At 42.0% G+C, this 27723-nt stretch overlaps 1 protein-coding gene across 4 annotated transcripts in view; it reads right to left on the reverse strand.

Annotated features, from left to right (window-relative positions):
• Positions 1 to 27723, reverse strand: part of LRCH1 (leucine rich repeats and calponin homology domain containing 1) — a 217135-nt gene that overhangs the window by 19444 nt on the left and 169968 nt on the right. For 3 of the 4 annotated variants that reach the window (XM_047756122.1, XM_047756121.1, XM_047756123.1), the window contains 5 exons: positions 26940 to 26993; positions 25747 to 25819; positions 14390 to 14499; positions 8409 to 8546; positions 3330 to 3407 (listed from right to left, as the gene is read on the reverse strand). In XM_047756122.1, the coding sequence (XP_047612078.1) occupies positions 3330 to 3407; positions 8409 to 8546; positions 14390 to 14499; positions 25747 to 25819; positions 26940 to 26993 (453 nt within the window). Of the gene's footprint in view, positions 1 to 3329; positions 3408 to 8408; positions 8547 to 14389; positions 14500 to 22822; positions 22928 to 25746; positions 25820 to 26939; positions 26994 to 27723 lie in introns of all 4 variants that reach the window. The other variant, XM_047756124.1, reaches the window with a different exon arrangement.

A 27723-nucleotide genomic window follows, 5' to 3' on the forward strand; every position in this document is an offset into this window, starting at 1 on the left:
TCTCCCGGGTGATGGCCACCCACGTCTGTGTCCCTTTAGTTGGGGAACTGGTCCCAAACAGAAAACCAAAACCAAACCCGCTCCAAATGGGCAGCAGGAAGAGAAGTGACCCAGACTAAAATAATTCCCGGAAGGACTATTAGCATTGACGCCACAAAAGGAACCTGTCAGGGAGTGGCATTTCTGCGTGTGTCTGTTAAAGCCTCTTTCCTTGGCATTCTCATTAGCGAACCTCTGTGTCATCCCAGGATCCCCCGCCGTTGACAGCAAATATGCCTGCTGTTGCCCCAACGGAATTTCCCCAGAACCCCATCACCGACTTCTTCCTGCGATGTCAACTCCTGTCCATCAGTGGTGTCGACTCTACAGGCACCACATGCCCATTTATGACATACCCGAAGCTTCCTGCAGATCAACTAGGCTGCAGTTCTGAGGGCAGCCAATTGGAAGAAGCCACGTTTATAGGTACGCCCACACCAGGACCGCTCCACTAAAGCGCCACAATAAAAGCTTTCGTGCACCCTGATCGAGCCCAAGGCAGACAGCTAGGCTTGTCTCCACGGAGACTTCTAAAGATCATATAATGAACTGTAACACTTGGAACGATTTTACAATGACTTCCTTCCTACTGTATTACTTTATACATGATAATTTAACTAAATCTACTCAGCAGCCACCTTCTAGATGAACCGATAAAAGTGAATAAACTGACGACCCTGACTTTGGATTATAGCTTCAAATTGTGATTCTATCACGAAGGGAGACTAATGGGCTGAGAGCACAGCTGTGAATTTTCAGTCTTTACGGGATGATTTATCACTGTCATTGAGATATTTAGCTTAAAAAAATACAGAGTTCCAGATCTCTGTGGCTCATGGGCATGCGTATGTAGACTAGACAAGTTACGGATGGAGGAGAAAACAAGACAAACTTGCAGATTAGGAAGGCGTTAAACTACGCTACGGGGAAATCAATGACTACTTTGTCACCCAAGTATTAAGTTTAATGCAAAAAAGAATGTATGTTAAAAGTAGTCTGCTTCTAAGTACCAGTCTTTTAAAATGTCTGACTGCAAGGGGAGAATTTCTGCAACTAGATTTGGGATACAACTACCTTTTCCGTATAAGTCATGAATGACAGTGTGCCACATACACATTCAACTCATCAACCTTCTTAAGTAGTGAAAGCAGGGTAACTGAGTGGGAAGAAGTCATTCCACCCCTTGCCCAACGTAGTGTCATATTCCTAGATGAAAACATTTCCTCATTTCCACTACTTTATCCCTCATTCATTCCAAGAGATGAAAGCACACTCCTTTTGAGTATACAGAAAGATGTGCCAGTTGCCTTCCAATCGGCAATTCCTGGTTTTCCACTAGAATATTCCTCCCTTCCTTCAACATACCTCCTTAAAGAAGTGCCACGGCTAACCAGCCAGTAGACTTTTTCTAGTAGCAATAAACTTGACGTACTTTAGTCACTAGCAAAATGTTACTGCATCACCCATCAGAATGGATACAGATGTTCACACATGCCCGCACGCATATATACACAATGCAAACTTGAAAGTCACCTCAAATCTTAAAAAAATTTCAAAAATAGCCTAAGTGATATATTTCTTACGAAGCATAGTTAGGCAGGACACTGGCAAAAAGATGGTTTGCTTCTTGCTATTCATCTGTTTGAAATCATCCGTTGCTTGTAAGTGCCAGGGGCATAATTCAGAAATTAGGATAAATTTTTCTCTGCATTTTGATAGTAATTTAATTTCCTTTTCCTCACTTTAAAAGGAAATCATAATTACCAATCTTTACTCACAATAAATGGTTAAGGGCATTTGCATTTCATTTTGTATCATCCTAAGCCAAAAAAATCCTGATGAGTTATAAAATACCACGAGGGATTAGGTCATAACTCATCAGAGCTTTTGAGTACGGACACGAATAATTTACCATCTGAAACTTAGTATGGTAATTTTGATTCACACATGGGAAATCTGATTAACCCATGATGGAATCTAATCATTTAAAAAAAGGTATACATACGAGAATTTCACAAACATCTGAAGCCAAGATGTACATGCAATAATACAATATACATACAGTATAGACACACACATTTACACTGTTGAAAGACATGTGGAGTGACCATAATACAGTACACTGTATAAAGACGGCATTCTTTTAAAAAATACATTTGTTAAGCTTCTTGTAAATGATACAGGTTTGACTGGAGACACTTTAATAATTCTCTCCTTTTCTTCAAATAAAATTAGAAGCCCACCACTAACCCTTACCTTCAAATTTCACCAAGCTAAAAAGTGAGAAGGAAGGAAGGGAGAGAGGGAGGCAGGGAGGGAGAAAAAGCCTTTCTCAATTCCAATAACTCCTATCACTGAGTAGAAGTAGATGAAAATGTAATTCCTTCACATACTCAAAAACAGTATCTCATCATAGAATTTACAGCTACTTTATTCCTGGAACATTAGAAAAGGCAAGACATTTTTAAGAAATGTAATTTCTGTCCATTTCTGTTCATCACAATGGTGAGAAGCCTGCCAACGTACCCCCAAATTCTGAGTGGACTGGCTTTTATTTCCCTATGAAATCATTTTATTTACTAATCTTAAGGTTTTTTAAAGCCCCAAATCAACTATCTGCCTGAGGCGAAGGCTGGGGCTTAGCTTGGGAGAAAGAAAATGTAGCCAATTATTACTGGGCTGGCTCCAGGGAACTGCCAGATGGGTCAGCAGTGGGCTAAAGGGGAAAACGTAAAATGCAACTATAAAGCAATACACAAACACGGTTATTACCAATGACACTGCCTAATGATAATACCAACAATAATGATAATATTTTCAAGGCTGACTATTTTGAGCTACATACCCAAAACCTACACAGGGGCGGGGCGGGGGGGGGCAGGGAATCAACCAATCAGTGGTCACTATAGGTCGGCTTTGCTTAACAGCTTTGGATAAGGAAAAACATCACCTCCAAAGCATCCTATGGACCCCAATAGAAGGCTCGTTGAAACGTCAGCAATTTCTGCTCTATGAGTAGAGATTCAATCTGACTCAAATTTTTTTTTTTTAATGTTTAGAATTTCACATTTACTTCAAAACACTCAAGAAAGCATATGCCCCTTCTCCTCAGAACTGACCACACCATTTTAGGCCATTTTAATGTCACTGCAATAGAGTAATTTAAACTAAACTTTTATATCACTTATTCAGTATTATTCCTCAGGAAAGACTGAGACTGAAAAGGAGGGACAAGGGTGTCCCAACACATACATTAAATAACATCTTATCGGAACTAAGTTTGACGTTACCTCTGGTACGCCTAATTTTCGGCATGCTTCCAAAAAGTTTTCCACGTTTCTTCTGCATTTGGCCATGCTAAGTTTAGGCTGTAAATGCACATATGCAGAAAAAATGAATTATTAAGAGAAATAATTATAATAACAGGTTAAATCTTAAATGTTCTATATGGCATAAGTAATACATGGTTATTGGAGGAAAAAAAATATCATATAAGCATGTAAAGAAATGGAAAGATATTCCATGTTTCTGGATTGGGAAAATCAATATTGTAAAAATGGCCATACTACCCAAAGCAATCTACAGATTCAATGCAATCCCTATCAAATTACCCAGGACATTTTTCACAGAACTAGAACAAACAATCCAAACATTTATATGGAACCACAAAAGACCCAGAATTGCCAAAGCAATCCTGAGAAACAAAAACCAAGCAGGAGCCATAAATAACTCTCCCAGACTTCAAGAAATACTACAAAGCCACAGTCATCAAAACAGTGTGGTACTGGTATCAAAACAGACAGACAGACCAATGGAACAGAATAGAGAACCCAGAAATAAGCCCTGACACCTATGGTCAATTAATCTTTGACAAGGGAGGCAAGAACATCAAATGGGAAAAAGAAAGTCTATTCAGCAAGCATTGCTGGGAAACCTGGACAGCTGCATGCAAAGCAATGAAACGAGAACACACCCTCACACCATGCACAAAAATAAACTCCAAATGGCTGAAAGACTTAAATATACGACAGGACACCATCAAACTCCTAGGAGAAAACATAGGCAAAACACTCTCTAACATCAACCTCATGAATATTTTCTCAGGTCAGTCTCCCAAAGCAATCGAAATTAGAGCAAAAATAAACCCATGGGACCTCATCAAACTGAAAAGCTTTGGCACAGCAAAGGAAACCCAAAAGAAAACAAAAAGACAACTTACAGAATGGGAGAAAACAGTTCCAAATGATGCAACTGACAAGGGATTAATCTCTAGAATACATAAACAACTTCTACAACCCAACAGCAAAAAAGCCAATCAATCAATGGAAAAATGGGCAAAAGACCTGAATAGACTGTTCTCCAAAGAAGATATACAGATGGCCAACAAACACATGAAAAAATGCTCAACATCGCTGATTATAAGAGAAATGCAAATCAAAACTACCATGAGATATCACCTCACACCAGTCGGAATGGCCATCACTAATAAATCCACAAATAACAAGTGCTGGAGGGACTGTGGAGAAAAGGGAACCCTCCTGCACTGTTGGTGGGAATGTCAACTGGTACAGCCACTATGGAGAACAGTCTGGAGATACCTTAGAAATCTATACATAGAACTTCCACATGACCCCGCAATCCCATTCTTGGGCATCTATCCGGACAAAACTCTACTTCAAAGAGACACGTGCACCCGCATGTTCATTGCAGCACTATTCACAATAGCCAGGACATGGAAACAACCCAAATGTCCATCGACAGATATTGGATTCGGAAGATGTGGTCTATATACACAATGGAATACTACTCAGCCATAAAAAAGAATGACATAATGCCATTTGCAGCAACATGGATGGAACTAGAGAATCTCATACTGAGTGAAATGAGCCAGAAAGACAAAGACAAATACCATATGATATCACTCATAACTGGAATCTAATATCCAGCACAAATGAACATCTCCTCAGAAAAGAAACTCCTGGACGTGGAGAAGAGACTTGTGGCTGCCTGATGGGAGGGGGAGGGAGTGGGAGGGATCGGGAGCTTGGGCTTATCAGACACAACTTAGAATAGATTTACAAGGAGATCCTGCTGAATAGCATTGAGAACTTAGTCCAGATACTCATGTTGCAACAGAAGAAAGGCTGGGGGAAAAATGTAATTGTAATGTATACATGTAAGGATAACCTGACCCCCTTGCTGTACAGTGGGAAAATAAAAAAAATTATAAAAAGAAAAAAATCATATAAGCAAAGAGAAGACAAGAATTATCCAGGAACATCCCCCTAAGGCAGTGCTAATATTTTGGATTATATCCTGTAGACGCTGTGTATGTACCTGTGTGTGTATATAAACAAAGGCATGTTTACACATAGATGTGTGTTTATATGTAGAATTCCTGAATTTATGTATAGATGTCTATACATACATGTATGCAATTTTTTTCTGCAATCGTATGTGTATGTATATGTGCGGATACACACACGCAATTTTTATGAAATCACACTGTGTGTGACCTGCTTTAGATTACTTAAAAGCACACCATAGCCATCATCTTTTCCCATCAGCAAATATATTTCCATGTGGAGGGTTAAATTCACCAAGGCAAATGACTCTCCTTCCCACCAAAGCAATGGGTTTTATTAGAAAGCTGGTGATGAGGACTCGCCATTGTGGCGCAGCAGCGGAAACGAATCCAATTAGTACCCATGAGGACACATGTTTGATCCCTGGCCTCCCTCAGGGGGTCGGTAATCCAGCATTGTGGTGAGCTGTGGTGTAGGTCACAGACTGCGGCTCGGATCCAGCGTTGCTGTGCTTACAGTGGAGGTCAGCAGCTGCAGCTCTGAATCGACCCCCTAGCCTGGGAACTTCCATATGCTGCAGGTGCAGCCCTAGTGATGCTGCAAGGCAAGGAGATTTAGAGGCAGGGTGGGGAGCAGCCTTCGAGTTTAGCGAGAGCAGCCTGTGCAAACATGGGAGTGGACGGCGACGGCACAGCCTAGAGATGGAAGCAGATTCTACAGCCACAGTGTGGCTGGACCTGGTCAATGGGAGTTTCAAGAAGCTCAGGGAAGAATTCCTGCAAAGTGGACATTTAAATACAGCCCACATTTCTAAGGGATGAAAACTACAATACAATAACATAAGCTAAAATATTTTACAGTTATTAAAAGGGACATTTATGAAGAGTTTTAGTGATGTGGAAAAATGCTTAGGTTTCCATAAATTTAAAAAATGACTAAATAGGATATGTGAGAAGTTCACAGTTCCAAAACTCCTCATATGTAGGAGGAACACTAGGAGTACAGCAGCCAAAATGTAAATAGTGCTTGTCTTTGGAGGTGGAATAAAAGACTGACTTATTATCCTCCTGCATTTCTCCATGTTCTCTTTTTCTCCAATCAGGCATTATTTCCCATGACATGTTCAATGAAATTTTTTCATTTGAAAAAGATAAAAAAGGTGACAATCAAAGGATTCTAAAAGAATGTAGCATTTTTCCCTGAAGAATTAATAAAACATACAAATGCAACATAAAACACGTGTAGATACATGATTCCAGGTATCCTCTCATACCTTATAAGACAACAATTGTATATTTAAACTGGAGGCTGAGGAATTGGTTCTTACAACTTGGGAAGAATGACTGAATGAGAATTTGGTACATAGCTCAAACAACTTGACAGCAGTTGGGACTTACCGTGCCTGAGTTTGGGCAGTAAATTCTGTCCTATAGGTAATCCCGTCCTATATTCTGGAATACAGAACAAAATTTACTGCCCAAACTCAGGCAGCTTAAACAGACTGGAATGAGAAGACAAAGGGGTCTATTTTTTTTTTTTCCCTGTGTTTCAGAGGCAAAAAAGCAGCCAAGCTTTTGAAAGGAGAAGTATGTTTAAGTGTGCAGAAGAAAACAGACCACTGTCTTCAGCGGATTTTTCTTGCTGCCAAGAGAAAAGAAACGAAGACAAGTAATGCCCCTAAGACTGTTTTCCTGGGGAGCGAGGGATGGGGGCTTCGCAGGAGGCTTTCACTCCACACACTCTTCATGTGATATCTTATGAACGCTGTGCCTGGAGGTGGGGGCTCTGCCTCTTGAGCATGTGCGCAGAGACACGGGTGACGACAGTGGCTTGGACCTCGTTTCATCCTCAGGAGCGCAGTTCCGTGACAGAGAAGAGCCAATCAAGCTAGAGAGAGGTTAAATACCTTTCCCTAAGTCCTATGGCTTCTACAGATGTGGAACTGGGATCCAAACCCTACATGCTTAGCCTCTAAACTCCTCGGTCGCACCTACCAGCAGAGAGTGTAGACAGAAAACCTCCTCTACTTATCTGCACTCTCCGTAGGCTTCGAAGACAAACTTATCATTGCTTCCCCTGCCCTCATCTGAATGCCCATGGAGTGACTCCACGGCTCTCTTCTGGACAGGAACATGCGCTTTGAAGCACAGGAAGAGGGGTCCCCACGCTGGCTTTCTCTCCCCAACAGGGAGATGAGGCTATTTAGGGCTCCTGAGGGTATCTCACGCAGACTCATCTTCCCCCCAGTTCCTCACTCTCTCCAACCTACCCCCTTGAGCACAATGAGTGTTGAATTAATGACTGGCTGACCCACTTCTGGCCTGAAAGGTTACTAATGATATTTATATAGAATCCATATCTTTTCAGAGCTATCCTAAAATCCCTAATAATTAATAAAGGAAAAAGGTTCCATTTAGAAGAGAAGCCACCCACCCAAAGAAGTTTACCAAAAAGACTTCTGCCTGTTTAAATATCCTCGATGAGGAATGAATCTTTATGTCTCTACAGTCTTAAATTTAGCACCCCAAGCAATCATTTATTCAATGTGATTTGCTTTACATCTGAAATAAGTTCCTTTTTTTTTTTTTTTTTTAAAGGGCTGCACCTGCAGCACGTGGAAGTTCCCAGGCTAGGGGTCCAATCAGAGCTGCAGCTGCCAACCTACACCACAGCCACAGCAACACCAGATTGAGCTGCATGTGCAACCTATACCACAGCTCATGGTGACACCAGATCCCTAACCCACTGAGCGAGGCCAAGGATTGAACCAGCATCCTCATGGATCCTAGTCACGTTCGTTACAGCTGAGCCATGAAGGGAACTCCTAAAATGTTTCTTTTCTGCCATTTACATATTTATTTTAAATACGTCTCCCTTTTTGCAGTAAAAATGTTGCTTCATTTAGAAATGTTATTCCTTTTCTGCTCTTCTAGCTGTTTGGGGTCCAAGAGGAGGATTGGAACGGGGTCCTGGTAATACCATCAGCATGTTTAACCAGCAATACAGTCCCAAAGGAATTTGTCTTATGTAAAATTTAGTTTGCCTCTATATGGTGTTACTTACAACTGCTGGTGAGGGGACATGGATGCTTGCAACGGATCGTGGGCGGATGTGGTTGACCAGATGGCAGAGGACGACCCCATCCATGAGGGCAGCCCCTAGGTCTTCATGCAGGCTGACCTTGAGTCTCATCTCGATGCTCTGGGAAGGAATCAGAAAGAAGCCAATTGCTCTCAGGCAATGGAAGGTAAAATACAGTTATGGGCATTTTATGAATTGAGACAAGTTTCACTGAGGAGAAGGATGAGAACTTGTGGATACCACTGTTATGATTTAAACCTTTGAAAAGATACTAAAAGTAAAAATCCCTCTGTAGAAAAAACACAATTGTGTCTAAAAATTTTAACTGGTCGAATTTATAAAATAATGGGATCACTCCTTGAGTTCAATATGGCCGCAGACTTAGCAACGGAAATGCTTTTTTCTCTAAGACTATGTTTTAGTTCAAAAATAAATTTTTCTCCCTTTTTAAAAAATTAGCTGTTTGGAGTTCCTGTCATGGCTCAGCAGAAGCAAATCTGACTAGCATCCATGAGGAAGAGGGTTCGATTCCTGGCCTTGCTCAGTGGGTTAAGGATCTGGCATTGCTGTGAGCTGTGGTGTAGGTCACAGACATGGCTTGGATCTGGCGTGGCTGTGGCTGTGGTGTAGGCTGGCAGCTGCAGCTCCGATTCGATCCCTAGCCTGGGAACCTCCATATGCCATGGGTGCGACGCTTTGAAAAAAAAGAAAAAAAAGAAAAACAAAAATTAAATGTTTAATTTTGAGATAATTATAAACTCCTGTGCAGTTATATGAAGTTATGTAGAAAGATCCCATGTACCCTTTGCCCAGCTTCTCTCAGAGGTAACGACGTGCCACCGTGTACACCACAAGCTCCCTATGGGGACGATGACACTGATGGTCAAGTCAGGGTCAAGGCTCCGCGTTGTCCTTTTACGGGCACACCTACTTCCCTCCCCCCAGTGCTGCCTCCACCTGCTCGTTCTCCTCTCCTTCCAGAATTCCCCGAAGACAAATGCAGATCATCTGTTCCACTCTCTCTGGTCCCTGAGGCTCCGCTCATTTATTTTCTGTCTGTTTTCCCTCCGTTGCTCAGATGAGGTAATGCCTATTGGTCTTTGTTCCAGCTCACTGATTCTTTCCTTTGTTACCTCCCTTCTGCTGTTGAGTTTGGATGATGTATTCTGCAGCTCTTCTCTATGTCTCCTATTTCTTTGTTAAGATGTTCTATTCGTTTGCAGAGGCATTCGATTTGTTTCCTTTGCTTCAACTGTGTTTACAATGGCTTGTTAAAGCATTTTTATCACGAACGCTGTAAAATCTTTGTCAGATAATTCTAATATCTCAGCCATATCAGTGTTGTCAGCTGCTGATTATCTTTTTACATTCATTTTGTTCTTGGTAAAATGAGTGATTTTTTTGGTTAAAACCCGGACATTTTTGGTATTATGTTAAGAAACTCTGGATCCTATTGAATCCTATGTAAACTTTCTGTTTTTGCTGGGTTTGTTTGTTTGTTTTTTTTTTTTTTTGGACATTGCTCTGGCAGGGGAAAGGGGGTTCCTACATTGTCACTGCTGTGCAAATGCAGAAAGCTAGGATTCCCACTTGGTGTCAGATGCCTAGGGGTAGGGGAGCCTGGATAGGCTCCCCATATGGGCTCCAAGTGACGCCATGGCAGGGGACAGGATAGCTCTTAGCTGATGAGGATGAAATTCCTGGTTCAATTCGGCCTTCTCTGATAACCAGTGGAGGTGAAAGTCCAGCTGTTTGCTCCTTCTTTGCAAGCACGGGTAAGGATGGAGCTGTGTTTAGCTTGAGTAGAGCGTTTATCATCTAAAAGTTTCCTAATCTCACTAGGAAACTTTCCTGGTCCTCTGACTAAAGAAAATTAGCTTTTGTTGGGATTTTTTTTTTTTTTTTTAATGTGTGCCCATTAGCATTTCTGGTTTCCACTACTTCAGCGCCAAGTCTGAGAAAGATGAAGCAAAGAAGAAAACCCACTGGACTCGACACCAGGTCATTCCTAGGCCCAAGGGATCCAGCTGGTCTGCATTCTTCTCTCCATCTTTCAGAGGGGTCTTACGCTTATTTTGCATTTACGGTCCAAAGGGTTTACTTGTACTTAGTGGGAGGAACCGGGGAGAGGACATCTACTCCATCTCCGTACAGAAGGAGGAGACAGATCTTTTTTTAAAACTTCAAACACAAATTCCTGCTTTACAGCAGAAGTTCCTTGCAAATGAGTAATAGTGGAAGAAAGATGACTTAATTTGGAGATTTGCAAAGTGAAGCAGCTGAAAATCAGCGCATGCAACAGTGTTCCATAATTTTCTCCTAGAGCTGCCCCGTGTCTAATCTGGGAGCTTTTTATTGAAGTCTGGTTGATTTATGAAGTTGTGTTAACTTCTGCTTTATGGCAAAGTGATCTGGTTACACATACATACATCCCTTTTTTTTTCTTTTTTTTTTTTTTTTGTCTTTTTAGGGCCACATGCATGGCCTATGGAGGTTCCCAAGCTAGGGGCTGAATCAGTGCTACAGCTGCCGGCCTGTGCCACAGCCATAGCAACACCAGATCCGAGCCACATCTGCAACCTACACCACAGCTCACGGCAACGCTGGAGTGAGGCCAGGGATCGAACCCCTGTCCTCATGCATACTAGTCAGATTTGTTTCTGCTGAGCCACGGCAGGAACGCCTACATTCTTTTTTAAAATATTCTTTTCCGTTGGGTTTTATCACAGGATATTGAAGAGAGTTCCCTGTGTGATATAGTAGGACCTTGTTGTTTATCCATTCTACATTATAACACCTTTTAGCTACTAACCCCAACGTCCACTCCATGCTGCCCCCAACCCCCTCCCCACTGGCAACCACAAGACTAGAACTATCCTGTGTCGAGACGCCTCATTTTTCTCTAAGCATGCTTTCGGTCTCTGATTTTACATCACCAAAGTAAAACATAAGTTATCAATATGACCCAGGCTTTAAGATAAAACTGTATCACTCTTTGAGAGGTATCTTTCAACTTATGAGCTTATTTTGGCATATTTCTGAAAGCTGACCTCCCAAGCTAACAGGCCGATGTTTACTGCTGAGAGCTTAATTTAGGCAGGTGGCAGAGGTCCGAGACTTGCCTACGTGACTGTTGAGTCAACCACAGTGGCTTCAAGTGGTAGTGAGAGGTTTCTGGGGTTTTCTTTTTGTCTTTTTGCCTTTTCTAGGGCCGCACCACCCACGGCAGATGGAGGTTCCCCAGGTTAGGGGTCTAATCGGAGCTGTAGCAGCCGGCCTACACCACGGCCCCAGCAAGGCGGGATCCGAGCCACGTCTGTGACCTACACCACAGCTCACGGCAACGCTGGACCCTTAACCCACTGAGCAAGGCCTGGGATCGAACCCGCAACCTCATAGTTCCTAGTCAGATTCGTTAAGCACGGCGCCATGACGGGAACTCCGGTTTCTGGGTTTTTCTTTCTTTCTTCCTGACTACCTACTAAACCATATATTAACTATCATCTACAACAACAATGATTCTGACCTACTTTAATTCAGCTGTAATTTAATGTACAGAATTCATCGCTTATTTGTGGAACGCACTGCTGTCTGAAATTGCGTCCTGTTTCCTTCTCACTCTTTCTTCTCAATAGACGATAGACTTCATGGGAGCAGGGCCTTTACTTCCTTTCTCTATCCATCATCCATACAGCCTACAAAGCAGCAATCAATCATGATTTGCTAGTGCAAGGAGACATTGTGGTGTAACATCTGCCTCCTCAAGAAGCTTCTTATATTGGCCTTGTTCAATGGCTATGGTACTTCCCTTGGAATGTAAAGAACTTATCTTTTAATAACTGAATACTTTTCAAGAGCTAGACAAGTACCACATGCTATCACTTATATGTAGAATCTAATATATGGCACAAATGAACCTTTCCACTGAAAACAAAATCAGGGACTTGGAGACCAGACTTGTGGTTGCCAAGGGGGAGGGGGAGGGATGGACTGAGAGTTTGGGGTTAACAGATGCAAACTTCCAGAATGCCTTTGGAATGGATAAGCAATGAGATCGTGCTATACAGCACTAGAAACTCTATCTAGTCATTTATGATGGAGCCTGAGGATGTGAGAAAAAGGAATGTATACATGTATGGGTGACTGGGTCACCTCGCTGTACAGCTAGAAAAGTGACAGAACGTTGTAAACCAGCTATAATGGAGAAAATTAAAATCATTATAAGAAAAGTAACTTGGGAGTTCCTGTGATGGTGCAGCGGAAACGAATCCGACTAGGAACCATGAGGTTGTGGGTTCGAACCCTAGCCTTGCTCAGTTGGTTAAGGATCCAGCATTGCCGGGAGCTGTGGTGTCGGTTGCAGAGGCGGCTCGGATCTGGCATTGCTGTGGTTCTGGTGTAGGCCGGCAGCTACAGCTGCAATTAGACCCCTAGCCTGGGAACCTCCATATGCCATGGGTGCAGCCCTAAAAGGACGAAAGACAAAAAAATAAAATAAAAATAAAAAATAACAATACTTTTAACAACTAACACCTTTAATAACTGTGTTCTCTGATGACGGACCCTAGTACTGCTGTTTGACCTTCCACATACGTGTGTATGATCCTTGTCACTAAACACGAAGACTGTGAGGGTCGAAAATTACATCCACGGTTCTGCCTGGGAGCTGTGCTGGCAACAGAAATATAACAAGGAAGAAGCCATGGTCCCTGCCATCACCAAGCTTAAAATCTTCCCTGGCAACCAGCACAGGACATCACCCTTGGCAGCAAACTCAAATGGTCTGCCTATTAAATGAGTGACTCAAAAATTCTGATCAGGGAGTTCCCATCGTGGCTCAGAGGAAATGAATCGGACTGGGATCCATGAGGACGCAGGTTCGATTCCTGGCCTCGATCAGTGGGTTAAGGAGCCAGAGTTGCTGTGAGCTGTGGAGTAGGTCACTGACACGCCTTGGGTCTGGTGTTGCTGTGGCTGTGGCAGAGGCCAGTGGCTACAACTCTGATTCAACCCCTAGCCTGGGAGCTCCCATATATCACAAGTGTGCCCCCCCCCAAATAAATAAATAAATTCTCATCAGTTTGGGGTACACAGCAAGAATAGCTATAAACATCTTTAAATTCATTGAATGTTATTAGGTTAAATTAGTAACAATTCCTTTTTCAAGAGTACCAGGACTGGAGTTCCCATCATGGCGCAGCGGAAACAAATCCAATGAGGAACCGTGAGGTTGTGGGTTCGATCCCTGGCCTCGCTCAGTGGGTTAAGGACCTGGTGTTGCTGTGGCTGTGGTGTAGGCTGGCAGCTACAGCTCCAATTCGACCCCTAGCCTGGGAACCTCCATATGCCGTGGGTGCGGCCCTAAAAAACAAAACAAACAAACAAAAAAAAGAGTACCAGGACTGAAACAATACTAGCTTTTATACAAAGGTAGTAAGTATTTCTACTTACATTCTCTCATCTATTCCTCACAAAGTCCCATGAAGGTAGATGGGAACTATTTATTATTTCAATACATGAAAAAACTGAAACTCGGTTGAGTGACTTTCCCAGGATGAAACGGGCAGTAGGTGAGCTGGCTCTGACACCAGGTCTGCTGGCAGCGTGTCATCAAAGTCTGCTTTTTAAAAATACTGACTGGAGTTCCCGTCGTGGCGCAGTGGTTAATGAATCCGACTAGGAACCATGAGGTTGCGGGTTCGATCCCTGCCCTTGCTCAGTGGGTTAACGATCCGGCGTTGCCGTGAGCTGTGGTGTAGGTGGCAGACGCGGCTCGGATCCCGCCTTGCTGTGGCTCTGGCGTAGGCCGGTGGCTACAGCTCCAATTGGACCCCTAGCCTGGGAATCTCCATATGCCGCAGGAGCGGCCCAAGAAATAGCAAAAAGACCAAAAAAAAAAAAAAAACCTGACTGCTGCTTCAATTCTGCAAACTATTAGTCAGTTACACAGTGCTTCTCAGTACCTCTCGGAGCTGTTCCACCAGTTCCTTCTCTTCTCTCATCTGTTCCATTTTTCTCCGAATCGTAAACTGCGGATCTATAGATTCCAGATTTCTCTGTGGCCTTACAAACACTGTAACAGAAAGGGAAAAAAGTCTTTATGGAGAGGCCAATCCAGGCTGCCCTATCAGGCTGTTCCTATTTAAATCAAATTGTTAATTTATCTGAAATAATTCATTTACCACTCACAGAAACCAGAAATTCTGACTTCACGTGAAAACGCTTGTTTCAAATATGCTAAAGGTTATGTTTTCACTTATTCTGGATTGTGCATCTGAAAAGCTGTACCTTCGGGTGACAATCCGCTGAATCCAGGAAGGAGAGGGCTGGGTCCTCGCTGACACCCTTCCCGACCCCTTCTCTCCTTTTCCCACTGGTTTCTGCCCAAGTTTTCGTCTCTACAAGTTTTCATCTATAGGTGAAGTTCCACAAGCCTTTCATTAAATTCAGATAACTTGTTTTGAATAAGAAGTCAGGATTGCTTTACATGATAAAAACAAGCTGAGATTTGATCCCTGGCCCAGGGAACTTCCATGGGCTGCGGTAGCAGGAGGACAAAATCTGCCTTCTATCATGTCACTGACACCCTTATCCTAAACGTCAGCTCTTCAGGGATGACCCCAGACCCCTTTTAGAAAACTGGCAGGATGAGAGGCTGCTTTAAGAGAGCCTCTCTGACTGCAGGGCCTTAAAATTACAACCTCCAGGAATAGCAACCAACAGTGACGCTCCCTTTGGAAGGAGTTAAGCCTCTGACTGCAGAGAAAATAAATGGTCTCAACGCTGAAGGATGACAACTTTTAAAGACTAATTAATAAAGAAGGTACAAAATCTTCTATGTGTGGCAGAGTGGTTCTAGCCATGTCGTTAGAATACAGAGCCCAAGGCAGATTTAAACTTGAATCTTTTTCTTCCTTGAGATGTTTATCTTAAGACTGTCAACTTTCTGTGCCTCCCCCGCCAGGTGGGGGCGGTGGGGGGAGAGGGGGGAAGAGCAGTTAGGAGTTGTGGTTGGTTCCCCGTATCCCATAGATTTTCAGCTTGTGGGGGGGGGGTGGTGGTAAGGGCTTCAGAATATTTTGGGCAGAGCACTCTAATTTTAAAAAGCAATGCCATGCAGAAGGCTTGCACTGAGGTACTGCAATTCTAGAAATTTCGATCGCTGTATCTTCAACAATGTAGGCTAAGAAGATCATACAATTTTTATCCTATTCAGACAAAGACTTCCTACGAGCCACTCTAAAAGCTATTCCAATTTATTAACTTTTTAAATAAGGTTTACAAACCTATCCACCATATAATCAATTATCCCACATTCACCCAACTGTATCATTTTACTCATTTGTTTATCTCGCTTTGGTTAGGTTTTGGCCACATTGCACCGTGTGTTGATGTGAGATCTCAGGTCTCCCACCAGGGATTGAACCCAGGCCGCCGCACTGAAAATGCAGAGTCCTAGCTACGAGACCACCAGGGAACTCTCCCAACGGCGTCGTTTTCATCTCAACTTGTATCTTTGAACCAAAAACACCTTAATAAATGTCTTGCATTACACGCCCGTCTCAGTATTTTCTTTCTAACTCAGTTCTAGGATTAGGTGAATCAGCACTCTGGTGCACTAGCGAGGACCCGAAAGCTGACACATCTTAAGAAACTCTTGACTTACAAGGTAAAGGAAAGGGGGTGATCTACACTGATCTGTGGTGTACACTGTACCTTCTGGACCTCAGACAGGTTCTGCCTCAAGGCACCCAAGGAAGTCACAGGCAGAAAGAGCCAAAGGCTGGGCACCAAGGTCCACAAATACCAAACCCCGCAGGAAATGAGACCGGCTGTTTTAAAAATTAAAGGCAGGGCAAGCAAAGGAAGTAGAGTAGGCAGGGAGAGATGAGAAGCTCACCCAGCAGAGGGAAATGAGGAAGAGTCTGACAACCTAAGAAGCAGGGGAGACACCGGAAATGCATGAAATTTGCCTTTGCACCATATGAAGCCCTACCCCCCCCCAAATCTACGCATTTAAACACAGCGACCAAAAGCGATTATATATTAAAATGGAAAATGGAGAAATAATCCACATCCCCAAAGAAGAGAAGTCAACCAAACGGACCAAGCCCAGGATTGTGGACCGAGTTGAGTAATACACACACTGACCAGCAAGGGGAGCCCAACACCATTTAAACAAATCCAATGTTTTCTTTGGAGGCTTTATTTTCCTTTGCCTTTTTCTTTTCTGGGGGCAATCTTATCTAATACTGCCTGTCTAATATTTTCAATATGTTTTTATTGGCAGATTTCATTCTGAATACGAAACTATCAGGAAGTTAAATTAACTGTGAGCTTTTGGTTAACAGCACACTATTCAAATACCGACGCCTTGTTAGAGCCCTCTATGAGATAACGAGATAATGCAGTGATGTCTGCATTTCAATTTCCTGGCATTGCTTTCCCTTTTAAATTCCTGTACATCTTAAAAAATACAAAATGCATGCTTGACTATTTGCTTTATCCACGGAAGCGATTAAAAAGCATGAAAACATATGGGAGCTGTTGTTTTTAAAACAAACACTTCAGGACTTCCCGATGTGGCTCAGCGGTTAACGAGCCCGACTGGTAGCCTCAATCCCTGGCTCAGTGGGTTCAGGATCCGGCATTGCTGTGAGCTGTGTGTAGATCCCAGATGCGGCTTGGATCCGGCGTGGCTGTGGCTGTGGCGTAGGCCTGCAGCTGCAGCTCTGATTCAACCCCTAGCTTGGGAACTTCCACATGCCACGGGTGAGGCCCTAAAAAAAAAAAAGACCCCCAAAAAAGGGGACACTTCAAATGTACATGCAATTATTGGAAACCTGACTATAATACTACTAGCTTTCTAAATGGATTAGTTATCATAGTATATATAAGAACTTTTTAATGATTTTTATTTTTTCCATTATAGCTGGTTTACAGTGTTTATATACGAATTGAAAACAAACTATTTAGACTGATAATAAATCTACAGAGCAAGTTTATTATGACAAAATAATTTTAACTGGGACCATTTATGGTGGCTCTGATTATATTACCTACAGTTTTTTTTTTCTTTCAAGTCATATTTAAATAATAAATGCAGTGACCAGCCTGATCAAAGTTTCAAGAAACGAGTCCACGGAGGAATTACTCTGGTTTTCCTTAATTTCATCACTGCATTTCAAGAACTCCCCTACTTAATTCTGGGGAATGAAAATTTAGCTTGAGGCTCTACAGGACAATATTAAGAGCCACCCCGTTAACAAATTATTTTTCAAATCAGATGCCACCCTGGTTGTGTAAATAAGAAGAAAATAAGAGGGGCAAGGGAGCAGAGTGAGTGTATGAGTGTCTATATGAATTGTGTGTGTGTGTGTGTGTGTGTATGTACACTAGTGTCCATGAAGACGCAGGTTCGATATCTGGCCTCACTCAGCGCGTTAAGGATCCGGCGTTGCCGTGAGCTGTGGTGTAGGTCACAGATGCAGTCGGATCCTGCATTGTCCTGTCTGTGGTGTAGGCCAGTGGCTACAGCTTCAATTCGACGCCTAACCTGGGAACCTCCACATGCTGCAGGTGCAACCCTAAAACAAACAAACAAAAGATGCAGAAAAAAAAACCAGAGTCCTGCTTAGCTGTTTAATTATTGTATATCATACAATAGTCAAAGAATGAAAAGGACAATTCGATCATATTTGCAATTTCTCTAGCTGAAAAGACAAATTTTTAAGCAAAAACCCTGCTGGGCAGGATGACTGTGCTGAGGCAGAATATTAACTTCATCCTTGCAGGTACAGGTCAAATTCCACTGATTCTTCCATTCTCTCTCCCCCCTCCTCCTCCCTGTCGTGGGAGTGGTCTGTCAGCCAGGAACCTAGAACATTCTTTACCTCCGTCTCTCAGGGCACTCATCACTTTCTGTCTTACAGCAGAGATCTGCTTTTCTCCATCGGGACTCTAAGAGTTTCAGTCTGCTTCCAATTTAAACCTCTACCCCTGCTCCACAAAGCCGTTTGCTAGATGAATAAACAAAACGAAGAGTTTGAAACTCTCCCTCGAAGATCCTTCTACCCGGAGAGCACCTTGGCAAAGATTACCCAGTTGATAATCAGTCAACTGAATTTTTTTAACCATGAAAAACTCCCTAAAACCTGTTTCCGGGTGTGACTGCATTAGACTCTGAAATCGAAGTTCCAGGAAAGCCCAGATCTACTCTCTTTCAGAGCTGCAGCCATAGAAACGAACCTCATGCCTAACACATGGGAGGCTCCCAACAGATACTTAAGGATGGGCCCAAGAAACCACTTCTCCACTTGTGCTAAGAGTCTCTTTCAATTTAGCAAAGAAAGCCCATTCCTCTAAAAATTGCCAGAAAGGCCTCTGATTTAATTATTACATGAAGTGCACTTTGTGTAGAAATTACCAGCCTGTGTTATCAATCTTTAGTATCTAAATTTAACTTGGTGAGAAGCGATTTCTTTGTGGACACATGAAGTTATGGAATTTAGCTCTCCATTTCTTCTTGGAAATTAGTAGCAACATGGTAGCTTCGAAAGAGTATCTTGAGTTGTAGACTCAGGTTAATGTCAGTTAGAAATCTGATTACACTCATTTATTCCCTCTGGTGCCCAAAAATGAATTACATAAATCCTCGGCCCTCAAAATGCTCAAATTCCCTCTCTCTGGTCTTGGGCAGTTTACTTAACCCAGTGGTTTTCACCTACTTAAATATAACATAAAATTGGTAAAAGAAAATAATAATAACAATAATAACGAGTGTAGGAGTTCCCATTGTGGCTCAGCAGTCAAGAACCTGACTAGCATCCATGAGGAAGCAGGTCTGATTCCTGGCCTTGCTCAGTGGGTTAAAGATCCAGTGTTGCCGTGAGCTGTGGTGTAGGTCACAGATGCAGCTCCGATCTGGCGTTGCTGTGGCTGTGGTGCAGGCCGGCAGCTGCAGCTCTGCTTTGACCCCTAGCCTGGGAACCTTCACATGCCGCAGGTGCGGCCCTAAAAAGAGGAAAACAAAAAACCCCAAAAAACCCAAAGATGCACAGGTGATTCTAACCTGAAGCCTAGGTTGAGACCCACAGACCTGCCTCTACAGCCTCGGGTTCCTCCTTTTTGTAATGGGGAAAATACTACCTAGACATGCAAGACGAAGGTAAAAAACAATTCCAGAAAATGTCCAGAAGCTGCCCCAAAGGGATCGGTCCATTCATTCACTTTCCAGGGATAATTTAAATATCGATCTTAAATAAGCATTAATTAGCACCCACCAATTCACTGCAAATGAAAAAGGGAAAAGGATTCAAAAGAAGATAGGGCTGGTTTTGACTTCAACGTGAAGGAGAAAGGAAAGAAAGATGCAGAGTGTTAAGAGCACGCAAGACAAAGAGCTGAAGTGAGGTTTTCAGGGTAAGAACAACTCGCAGTGAAGCTGCCCCATCCGGCCCGGGGTGGACAGACATACAGACACACATCCACATCCTTTCCCGATTACCTCAGGAGGCAGAACTTTGGGGATTGTGGGAATGCAAACTCCCAAGGACCTTCTAGCCAGTTTGCCAATTTTTTATCTCCTTAAAGAATGAGTCCCGGGGAATATAGGGGACTTGAGATATATGCGAAACAAAATATTAGAAAGCAATATTACTATTAAAAATGTAACTTGATTTTACATTTCATATAAATATATGTATATATTTAAAATTTTGCATTTACCGTAAATTGTCATGTAAATTTTACTTCAATACGGACATTTAACTAAAGGGGGGATTTTAACACAAAGCAAGACAGCGGGCAAGAGATCAAAATGCCAACTCTGCCAAAAAAAATAAACAAAAAATATAAATGAAAGGCAGGTTACATTATGCTGGGTTGAGCTGGTCACATGATGCCATTTATTTAAACCTGTTGAGAGAGTCACAAATACCGGATAATGGAGAAAATATGAGGAAACCAGACTGATGGGTCATCAGGTGTGAAATGCCATGAGAGGCCACTAAATGGGACCTGCTATTTCAGAGGGATCAGTAAGAACACCGTAAAAGTGGGCTATGATCCTTTTCCAAGTTCAGCTCATATATTTGGGGATACATAGAGTGCTTCTTCATTAACTTAAAAAATACACTGGAAAATGCATTTAAATCAGAAGGCAATGTTTAGCACAAAGAGAAGGATGGTTGAATTTGAAAGGTCAGATCTGGGAACCTACACAAATATTTATAAGGATTGCTGCTGCCAGAAAGTTGTCAGAAAACTACCCCTTGCCCAGGGTATACGGCAGACTAAGTGCAAACAGAGGAAAATAACAACTGCCCGATATCTGCGGTGATTAACCCAGGGAGATGAACATTGAAAACAATCCCTGCATTATTATTTTTTTGTGGTCCAGTGTAGCAGCTACACGTGAATCCCTGGAATTTGCCCTCATACGAAAAATACCAGATAAATACCGCAGGGTTATTTTCGGAAAGATTTTCACAGGGATCATTTTCAATGGAAATTTTAGGACTTTTAATAAAAAGAAGGCAGTTTCGCTTAGTAGCTTGCACAAAGAATCCTCAATAGGAGTTCCCGCTGTGACTCAGCGGGAATGAATCCGACTAGGAACCATGAGGTTGCGGGTTCGATCCCTGGCCTTGCTCAGTGGGTTAAGGATCTGGCATTGCCATGAGCTGTGGTGTAGGTCACAGATGCGGCTCCGATCTGGCGTTGCTGTGGCTGTGGCGAAGGCCGGCTGCTGTAGCTCTGACTCAACCTCTAGCCTGGGAACCTCCATATGCTGCAGGTATAGACCTGAAAAGGGTGGTGGTGGGGGGGGAGAATCCTCAATAACAGCTGCCAGTGATGAAGGTAGACCCGGTAGAGAGGAGGTGATTGGAGAGTTAGGAGCCTTGGACGTGGTCCCCTCCCCCCTTTTCGTTGGTTCTCCTTTTAGTTGGTTCATCTACAAAGATAGAAATTCTACTGCTTTGTAAAATGTCTTAGGTCTTGGTGAGCTTAAAAAAAAGTCTTTGGTTTCAGATATCATTCCTAAGGAAATACCAAATCACCCATAAATCTTTCATTCTAGGCTTTACTTCCTTTAAACAACCTCAGACCTATAAATAGCCACGCTTTCCGAAAACAAAAATGCCTCTCGCCCCCTTTTTAAGTCAAGGGAACAGTTTATGAGCAAAGTTTCCATTTGGCCTCCCTCGAATTCCAGAGTTTAAAATGGGATGATATAAGAAGAGACTTTGGTTTTGTCACTGTTGTTTAATCATATTTGTTTTTAGTTAAAACTTTCAGAAATCTATGAAATAATAAAATTGCCTTTGTAACTAACCTGCCAAGATATACAATGTCCTTCTCTGCAAGGAAATCTGGAAATGCATTTTTTTTTTGGTTGAACTTTGACTATAAATCACAGCAAACATTTTGAATATATGTTTTCTATTTATTATATATAACATACTTAGATTAAAAAACAGGTATCATGGGAAAAGATACCTTCCTACTGTGTTTGCATTGCACTTGTACCCCAAACATCTCACTTCTCCCCATAAATCATCCTCTCTATTTCATTTACCATTACTTTTCTCACTTGGTATCTTGGAATAAAATGTTTAAAATCTGAGCACACCCGTATAGAGATTCAGATATCTGTGGTAAGTAGATGTAAATAAGTGTATTTATTTTATTTTTATCTTTTAGGCTACTTCAGATATTTAATGGCCTATAATCAAAAGATATCCACATTAATCCTAGCTAGGTGTCCTTGGTTTTTGATTTGCACATTTGTTTTCAGGCCAAGTTCCCATTCTTGAATATTTAGATGAAACTAACTCAAAGGGCAGAAGACATCAAAAGGCAAAATGCGCAAACAATTTGCAAAAAAAAAAGAAGGCAAGTGATTTCATTTTTAGAAATTTCTTAATTTTTACTATTCTCAGTGCACCCCTCTAGGCTGTCACAGTATGTCTTAATTACTTTAAAAATCTCCTATGGTAAGCATAGATAATAAAAGATCAAACTCTGAAGGCATTTAAAGTTGAAAGTTCAGAAGCACAAGAAGCAGAGATAATCCAAATGTGCAAACCCCACATGTTTATAAACAAGCAAACACACCCCTCCAGAAAATAAAAACCCAAAACAGCAAGGATAGAGAAGAAATTATTGTAAAATCCCTCCAAAATTCAGAATATTCAAGATAAACATAGTTTGATAAAACCACCAGAGACCAATGCACATGCACTTTTCTGGACTTTCCAGGTGTATTATCATCCCTTATTCTATCAGGCATGCAGGCGAATTTTACTCTATCTGCAGCTGCACAGAAACGCATGTTCAGTATATTCATTCATTGGCTCATTAGCACATGGAGGAATAGGTACAAAGCCACCTACCATTGTCACTGTCTCCTTCAGATGGAACACTGTAGCTAGAGTTGTCCCATGTTTGTGCCTGTGTAAGTTTGTTGAAGGAGATAGGAGGAAGAGTGAGGGCTGAGTCTGCAGGAGAGCGAGAGAGCCAGTCCGCGTACAGTTGCACAAGGACCAGGAAAAACCAAAGGGGCAGCAGCATTTCACAAATGGCATAAGGATTGTATGGAAATGAAGCGAATTTCACATTATGGGATTGCATTTCAAATGTACAATATAGGAGAAGAATGAAAGATGGCGCATGGAATAAAAAGAATGATAAAAACTGAGTGTTAGTACTTATCAATCAAAGACTTTGCATGCAGTTAATATCATTAATCTTAACAGTTCTGCAAGCCCACAGACTTGAGTACCAATGAATCATGTCAGCAGAAAGAAAGAGGACCCATAGCTTATGTAGATACAAAGCAAACGACCTACCAGATACCTTTTCCAAAGACCTTCTCAACAACTAACCATCTTAGCAAATATGAGTCACACAAAAAGTTTGGTTTCATAGACATAGCTTAATAAGTGCTGTAAACACATCTATTATTTAGAAATAAAATATTATAGAATCAGTGTTCCGCACTGGTGAATTTGTTTTCCCAAGGCAATGTAAAATTTCTCTTTAAAGACATTTGTTAAGTCTGCTGGCATGCTTTATTGATAGCTGAATGGAGCCAACTCTGTTCAACTCTTGACACACGGGTACAGCTCTCAATACTGTCTTTGATACTGATCAGGATAAAACCAATTTTGGACACTAACAGAGTCTCTTTGATAACAAACCCATTTCAGCAATAGATATCAATCAATTTCAAAGCACTTCTGAGTGGGTCATTTAAGAAATAACTTTTTTTGCACTAACTATCCATATACTAACTTCAGATGTTTAGGAATTAACTATACAATTTTATTCAGTCCTAAGGCGGGACCCGTAAAACAAATGGACAGGGTTCTAGGAATGAACAGCTGGGTATATACAGTTATCTTTGGAGGAAAACACAGGAAAAAAATATTTCTTTCGAAGAAAACTATCAGCCTACTTTAAGACTCTAAGTTTCTATTTCATCTTGCTGATTTGAGTCGTCTTTTATTTATAACACAGAAACAAAGAGCTCTATATACTTAACTTTAAAATAAAAAGTTAATCACTTTTTAAAGTTCCAAAGCCACTCAATCAAAAAGAATTTCTCTTTTTTAGTCATATGATCTTCAATTAAGATGACTGTATATATTATTTTCTAGAAAATGCGAAACATACATTAATATTTTAAAATTACTAAATAAAAATTTTCAATTCCCAATATGTGATGCTAGTTTTATAAAGTGCCAGCATGCCACTTAATGTTCCTGGAGAAAAACATCATTATTTATAGTAACCAAACTCCACAAAGCTTTCAACAACTAGAACAATTTCCACATTGGTTAGTCAGCATTATAGAAAGCTTGGAAGCTAAGAGAGGAAATTATCTTTGTTTCACACTATTCAAAATAAATACTTTGTTTTTTCACCACTACAAGGAATTTGAAATGGTTCACAGTTCAGGTAGAAGGTTGGTAAGCTGAGTCCGGTCCCCATAAAAATAATTTTAAAAGTCACAGAGACAGTTTTACAACTAAATGGCAAAGATGCACCTTCAAAAGAATATTATTCTTTGTGATCCACCCAACTTGTGATGGGCTCAATTGTAAGGTATTTTAAATGGTGTAACACGCCTGTAAGGGACAGGAGAAAGCCTGCAGCCCAGTGTGAGGTCCTCCGTGTGTAGAGAACTCTCCAGGCACATCCATCCTCAAGGCATGGATGCCTCCATTCCTCCCAGCACAACCTGAGACCTTGGAAATGGAAGCCCAGCTCAGACCTGGCTGCATACGCTCAGTTCCATAAACGGGGAGGCCAGCCATCTGAGCCCTAATTCATGCCCAGGTGGTCCTCCATAAAACATCTCCTAACCCTTGCCACACCCAAGCATCTTCTCAAATGGCTTTGTCGTATAGCTCATTCAAAACGCTGGGAAACCATTACACCTGCCCACAAGTTAGTCCTCAGTCAACTTCCTCAAAATTTAAAAAAAAAAAAAAATCCTTTATAAAAGAATCATCTTTTCTTTTGCCCTATGGGTATTCTTTTCCAAAATACACACACGTATAACTTCAACTGTCGCCAAAATGTTTTCCCGAAAACCCCAAAAACATCTGCGTTCTTGACTACCTTTTGCTTCAAGTATCTGAGCCCTTTCTTAGCATGTACTGAAAAGCATTAACAGTGAGTACATGCAAAAGACCTAAGAGTCAAAAATATTAAAACAAAGCAGCACCTAAAAGGTAGACTGCGCTAGAACTTTAAGTACGTGGAGAAATCAGAAGAACCAATTTTTTCTATCCATAGTCCTTCTTTTTCAAATCAGTCCTTCTTTTTCAAAAACAGAAAGGCTCTTTAAAAAAGGACTCCTGATCATGCACGTGAGCCTGGAAAGGATCACGCCGTTATATGAACAAAGACCCAAACCTTACCAAGACCCACAGAACAAATGAGAGATGTCTCAGAGAAAGAGTCACCATCCTTAACTCAGCAAGTACCAGGAACCACGGGGGCAAATGGGGAGCCGTTTTATCAACAGACTATTTCTCCCCCACTTCCACGCCCCAACACCTTTGTCTCTTTGCTCTGGTTCAAAAGGAGGTCAGATAATTGATCACAGATAATACGGCCTTAATAGGTGATTCACTGACAACAAAGCTCGAAAATCTGGCCTCCCCAAGCTGCAGAGAACTTCGGACACCAGGACTCAACTCACCAGAGCTGACGCGCTGCTCACACTGTGATGTACACATTTAAAGGACTCGAGAGAAACACCTGAGTTGCTCACACCACATACATGAATGCAGAGGTTTTAATTTACCTGATCGAGGCTTCAGGCCAAACAGAGCAGTGCTGGTGTTGGTAGGAGAGATGGCAGGTGAGTTCTCTCTCATCTGTGGTGTTGGAAAGAAAGGACATTTAAAATCGTGTGTGTGTGTGTCTTTTTAGGGCTGCACCTGCAGCATCGGGAGGTTCCCAGGGTAGGAGTCAAATCAGAACTGTAACCGCCGGCCTACACAGCAGCCACAGCAACACCAGATCCGAGCTGCATCTGCGACCTATACCACAGCTCATGGCAATGCTGGGTCCTTAACCCACGGAGCAAGGCCAGGGATCAAACCTCATGGATACTAGTCAGAGTCATTTCCACTGAGCCACAACAGGAACTCTTAAACTTTTTTTTTCATAACTCAATGAGCTGTAATACACCCACAGCTGTACAACCATCATCACAACCTAACTTTAGACCATTGCCATCCGGAACCCCTAGTCCACCCCTCCTCCTTCCCACCTGTGGAAAGGACTTTCTTTTTTTTTAAAGAACTGGAGCAGAACCACGTATGCTTCTCTATGATCAAGAATTATAATAAATCCACTCCCTCCTTGCATTTGCTGCCGTGAGGAAGTCCTGACTTAAACAACAGCATCGCTGATGCTTCTTCACAACGAAAATGATTTCAGTGGCAGAAGTGACAGAATGGTGTCTTGGGGGAGGTCCATTCCATTTTTTATGTGCTCCTTATAAAAATGGCACAATCTTGTGCAACTGGCAATCCTCTTCTGCTCCAGTACAGATGCGTGTATTCACATACAGGCACGTACACTCACAAGCACACACACGTACGTACATGAACACGCCAAAGAGGGCACATCTAATAAAGACTCTCCTGACACCATGCGATGAGGAAACAGCTAACACGGAACAGATGCCTTAGCTACAGGGAAACAATGCCCTGAATGATTTAAGGCTAACGTGACATTCTAAGTGCTGCCTATTTGAGCTATTTTCACTTCTTTTTTCTATAAAAATGTTCCCATATTTGATTTGCAAAATATATCTCATCAAATGAACCTTTAATTCTGAATAGGGCCAGATGAGAGATTCCTTGAGAGAATCTGCAGTACAATTAACTCATGAGTAGGACAGTCTCAGGCTGCAGCTTTCTGCAAAAGCACAGTCCCAAGTCAGGCTTCACCACGTACCTCAGCTTTCACCAACCTCAGGAAACTTACCTCAGTGGGAGAATACTCGTTCCCATTCCTGTGTAATGTTAGATTATTTTGCACCTTAAAGAAGAAAAAAAAAAATGCATGAGACGCAAATTACTGAGGCAAGAACTGAGTCTTCCTAACTTCTGTCACATCCCTAGCACATAAAGACACAATGAATAACACACAGAATTAATTAATTAGAAGTAGGTCATATTAGGAGTTCCCGTCTGTGGCGCATCGGAAACAATCCAACTAGGAATCATAATGTTGCGGGTTCAATCCCTAGCCTCGCTTAGTGGGTTAAGGATCTGGCATTGCCGTGAGCTGTGGTGTAGGTCGCAGGGGCGGCTTAGATTCTGAGTTGCTCTGGCTGTGGTGAGGCTGGTGGCAACAGCTCCGATTGGACCCCCTAGCCTGGGAACCTCCGTATGCCATGGGTGCAGCCCTTAAAAAAAAAAAGAAAAGAAAAGAAAAGTAGGGTCATACTTACATTTCCTAAAACCATGCAGATCTATTCATAGAAAAATACATCTAAAGTATCACATAAACTAAGAAAAGGGGGTTCCCAGAGCAAAGAGCTCCGCCCAAGGTACCGTGAACATCAGCTTTCCTTGCTAGGTTGCTAAGCAACCTGATAGCTCCCACCGACTGGGAGCCTAAGCGTCTTTAGAAAGGGTCCAAGGCTGTAGTTCTCAAATGCACAGAATCTCACTGGAAGCTTTTTAATAAAAGCACATGCCTGGACCTAGGAAAATTTTATGCTGTCAATTCAACATCCGTTTGCTTTGGTACCCAATGGGGAAAC

The sequence above is a fragment of the Phacochoerus africanus genome, chromosome 13 (assembly GCF_016906955.1).
Source record: "Phacochoerus africanus isolate WHEZ1 chromosome 13, ROS_Pafr_v1, whole genome shotgun sequence".
Lineage (NCBI taxonomy): Eukaryota > Metazoa > Chordata > Mammalia > Artiodactyla > Suidae > Phacochoerus > Phacochoerus africanus.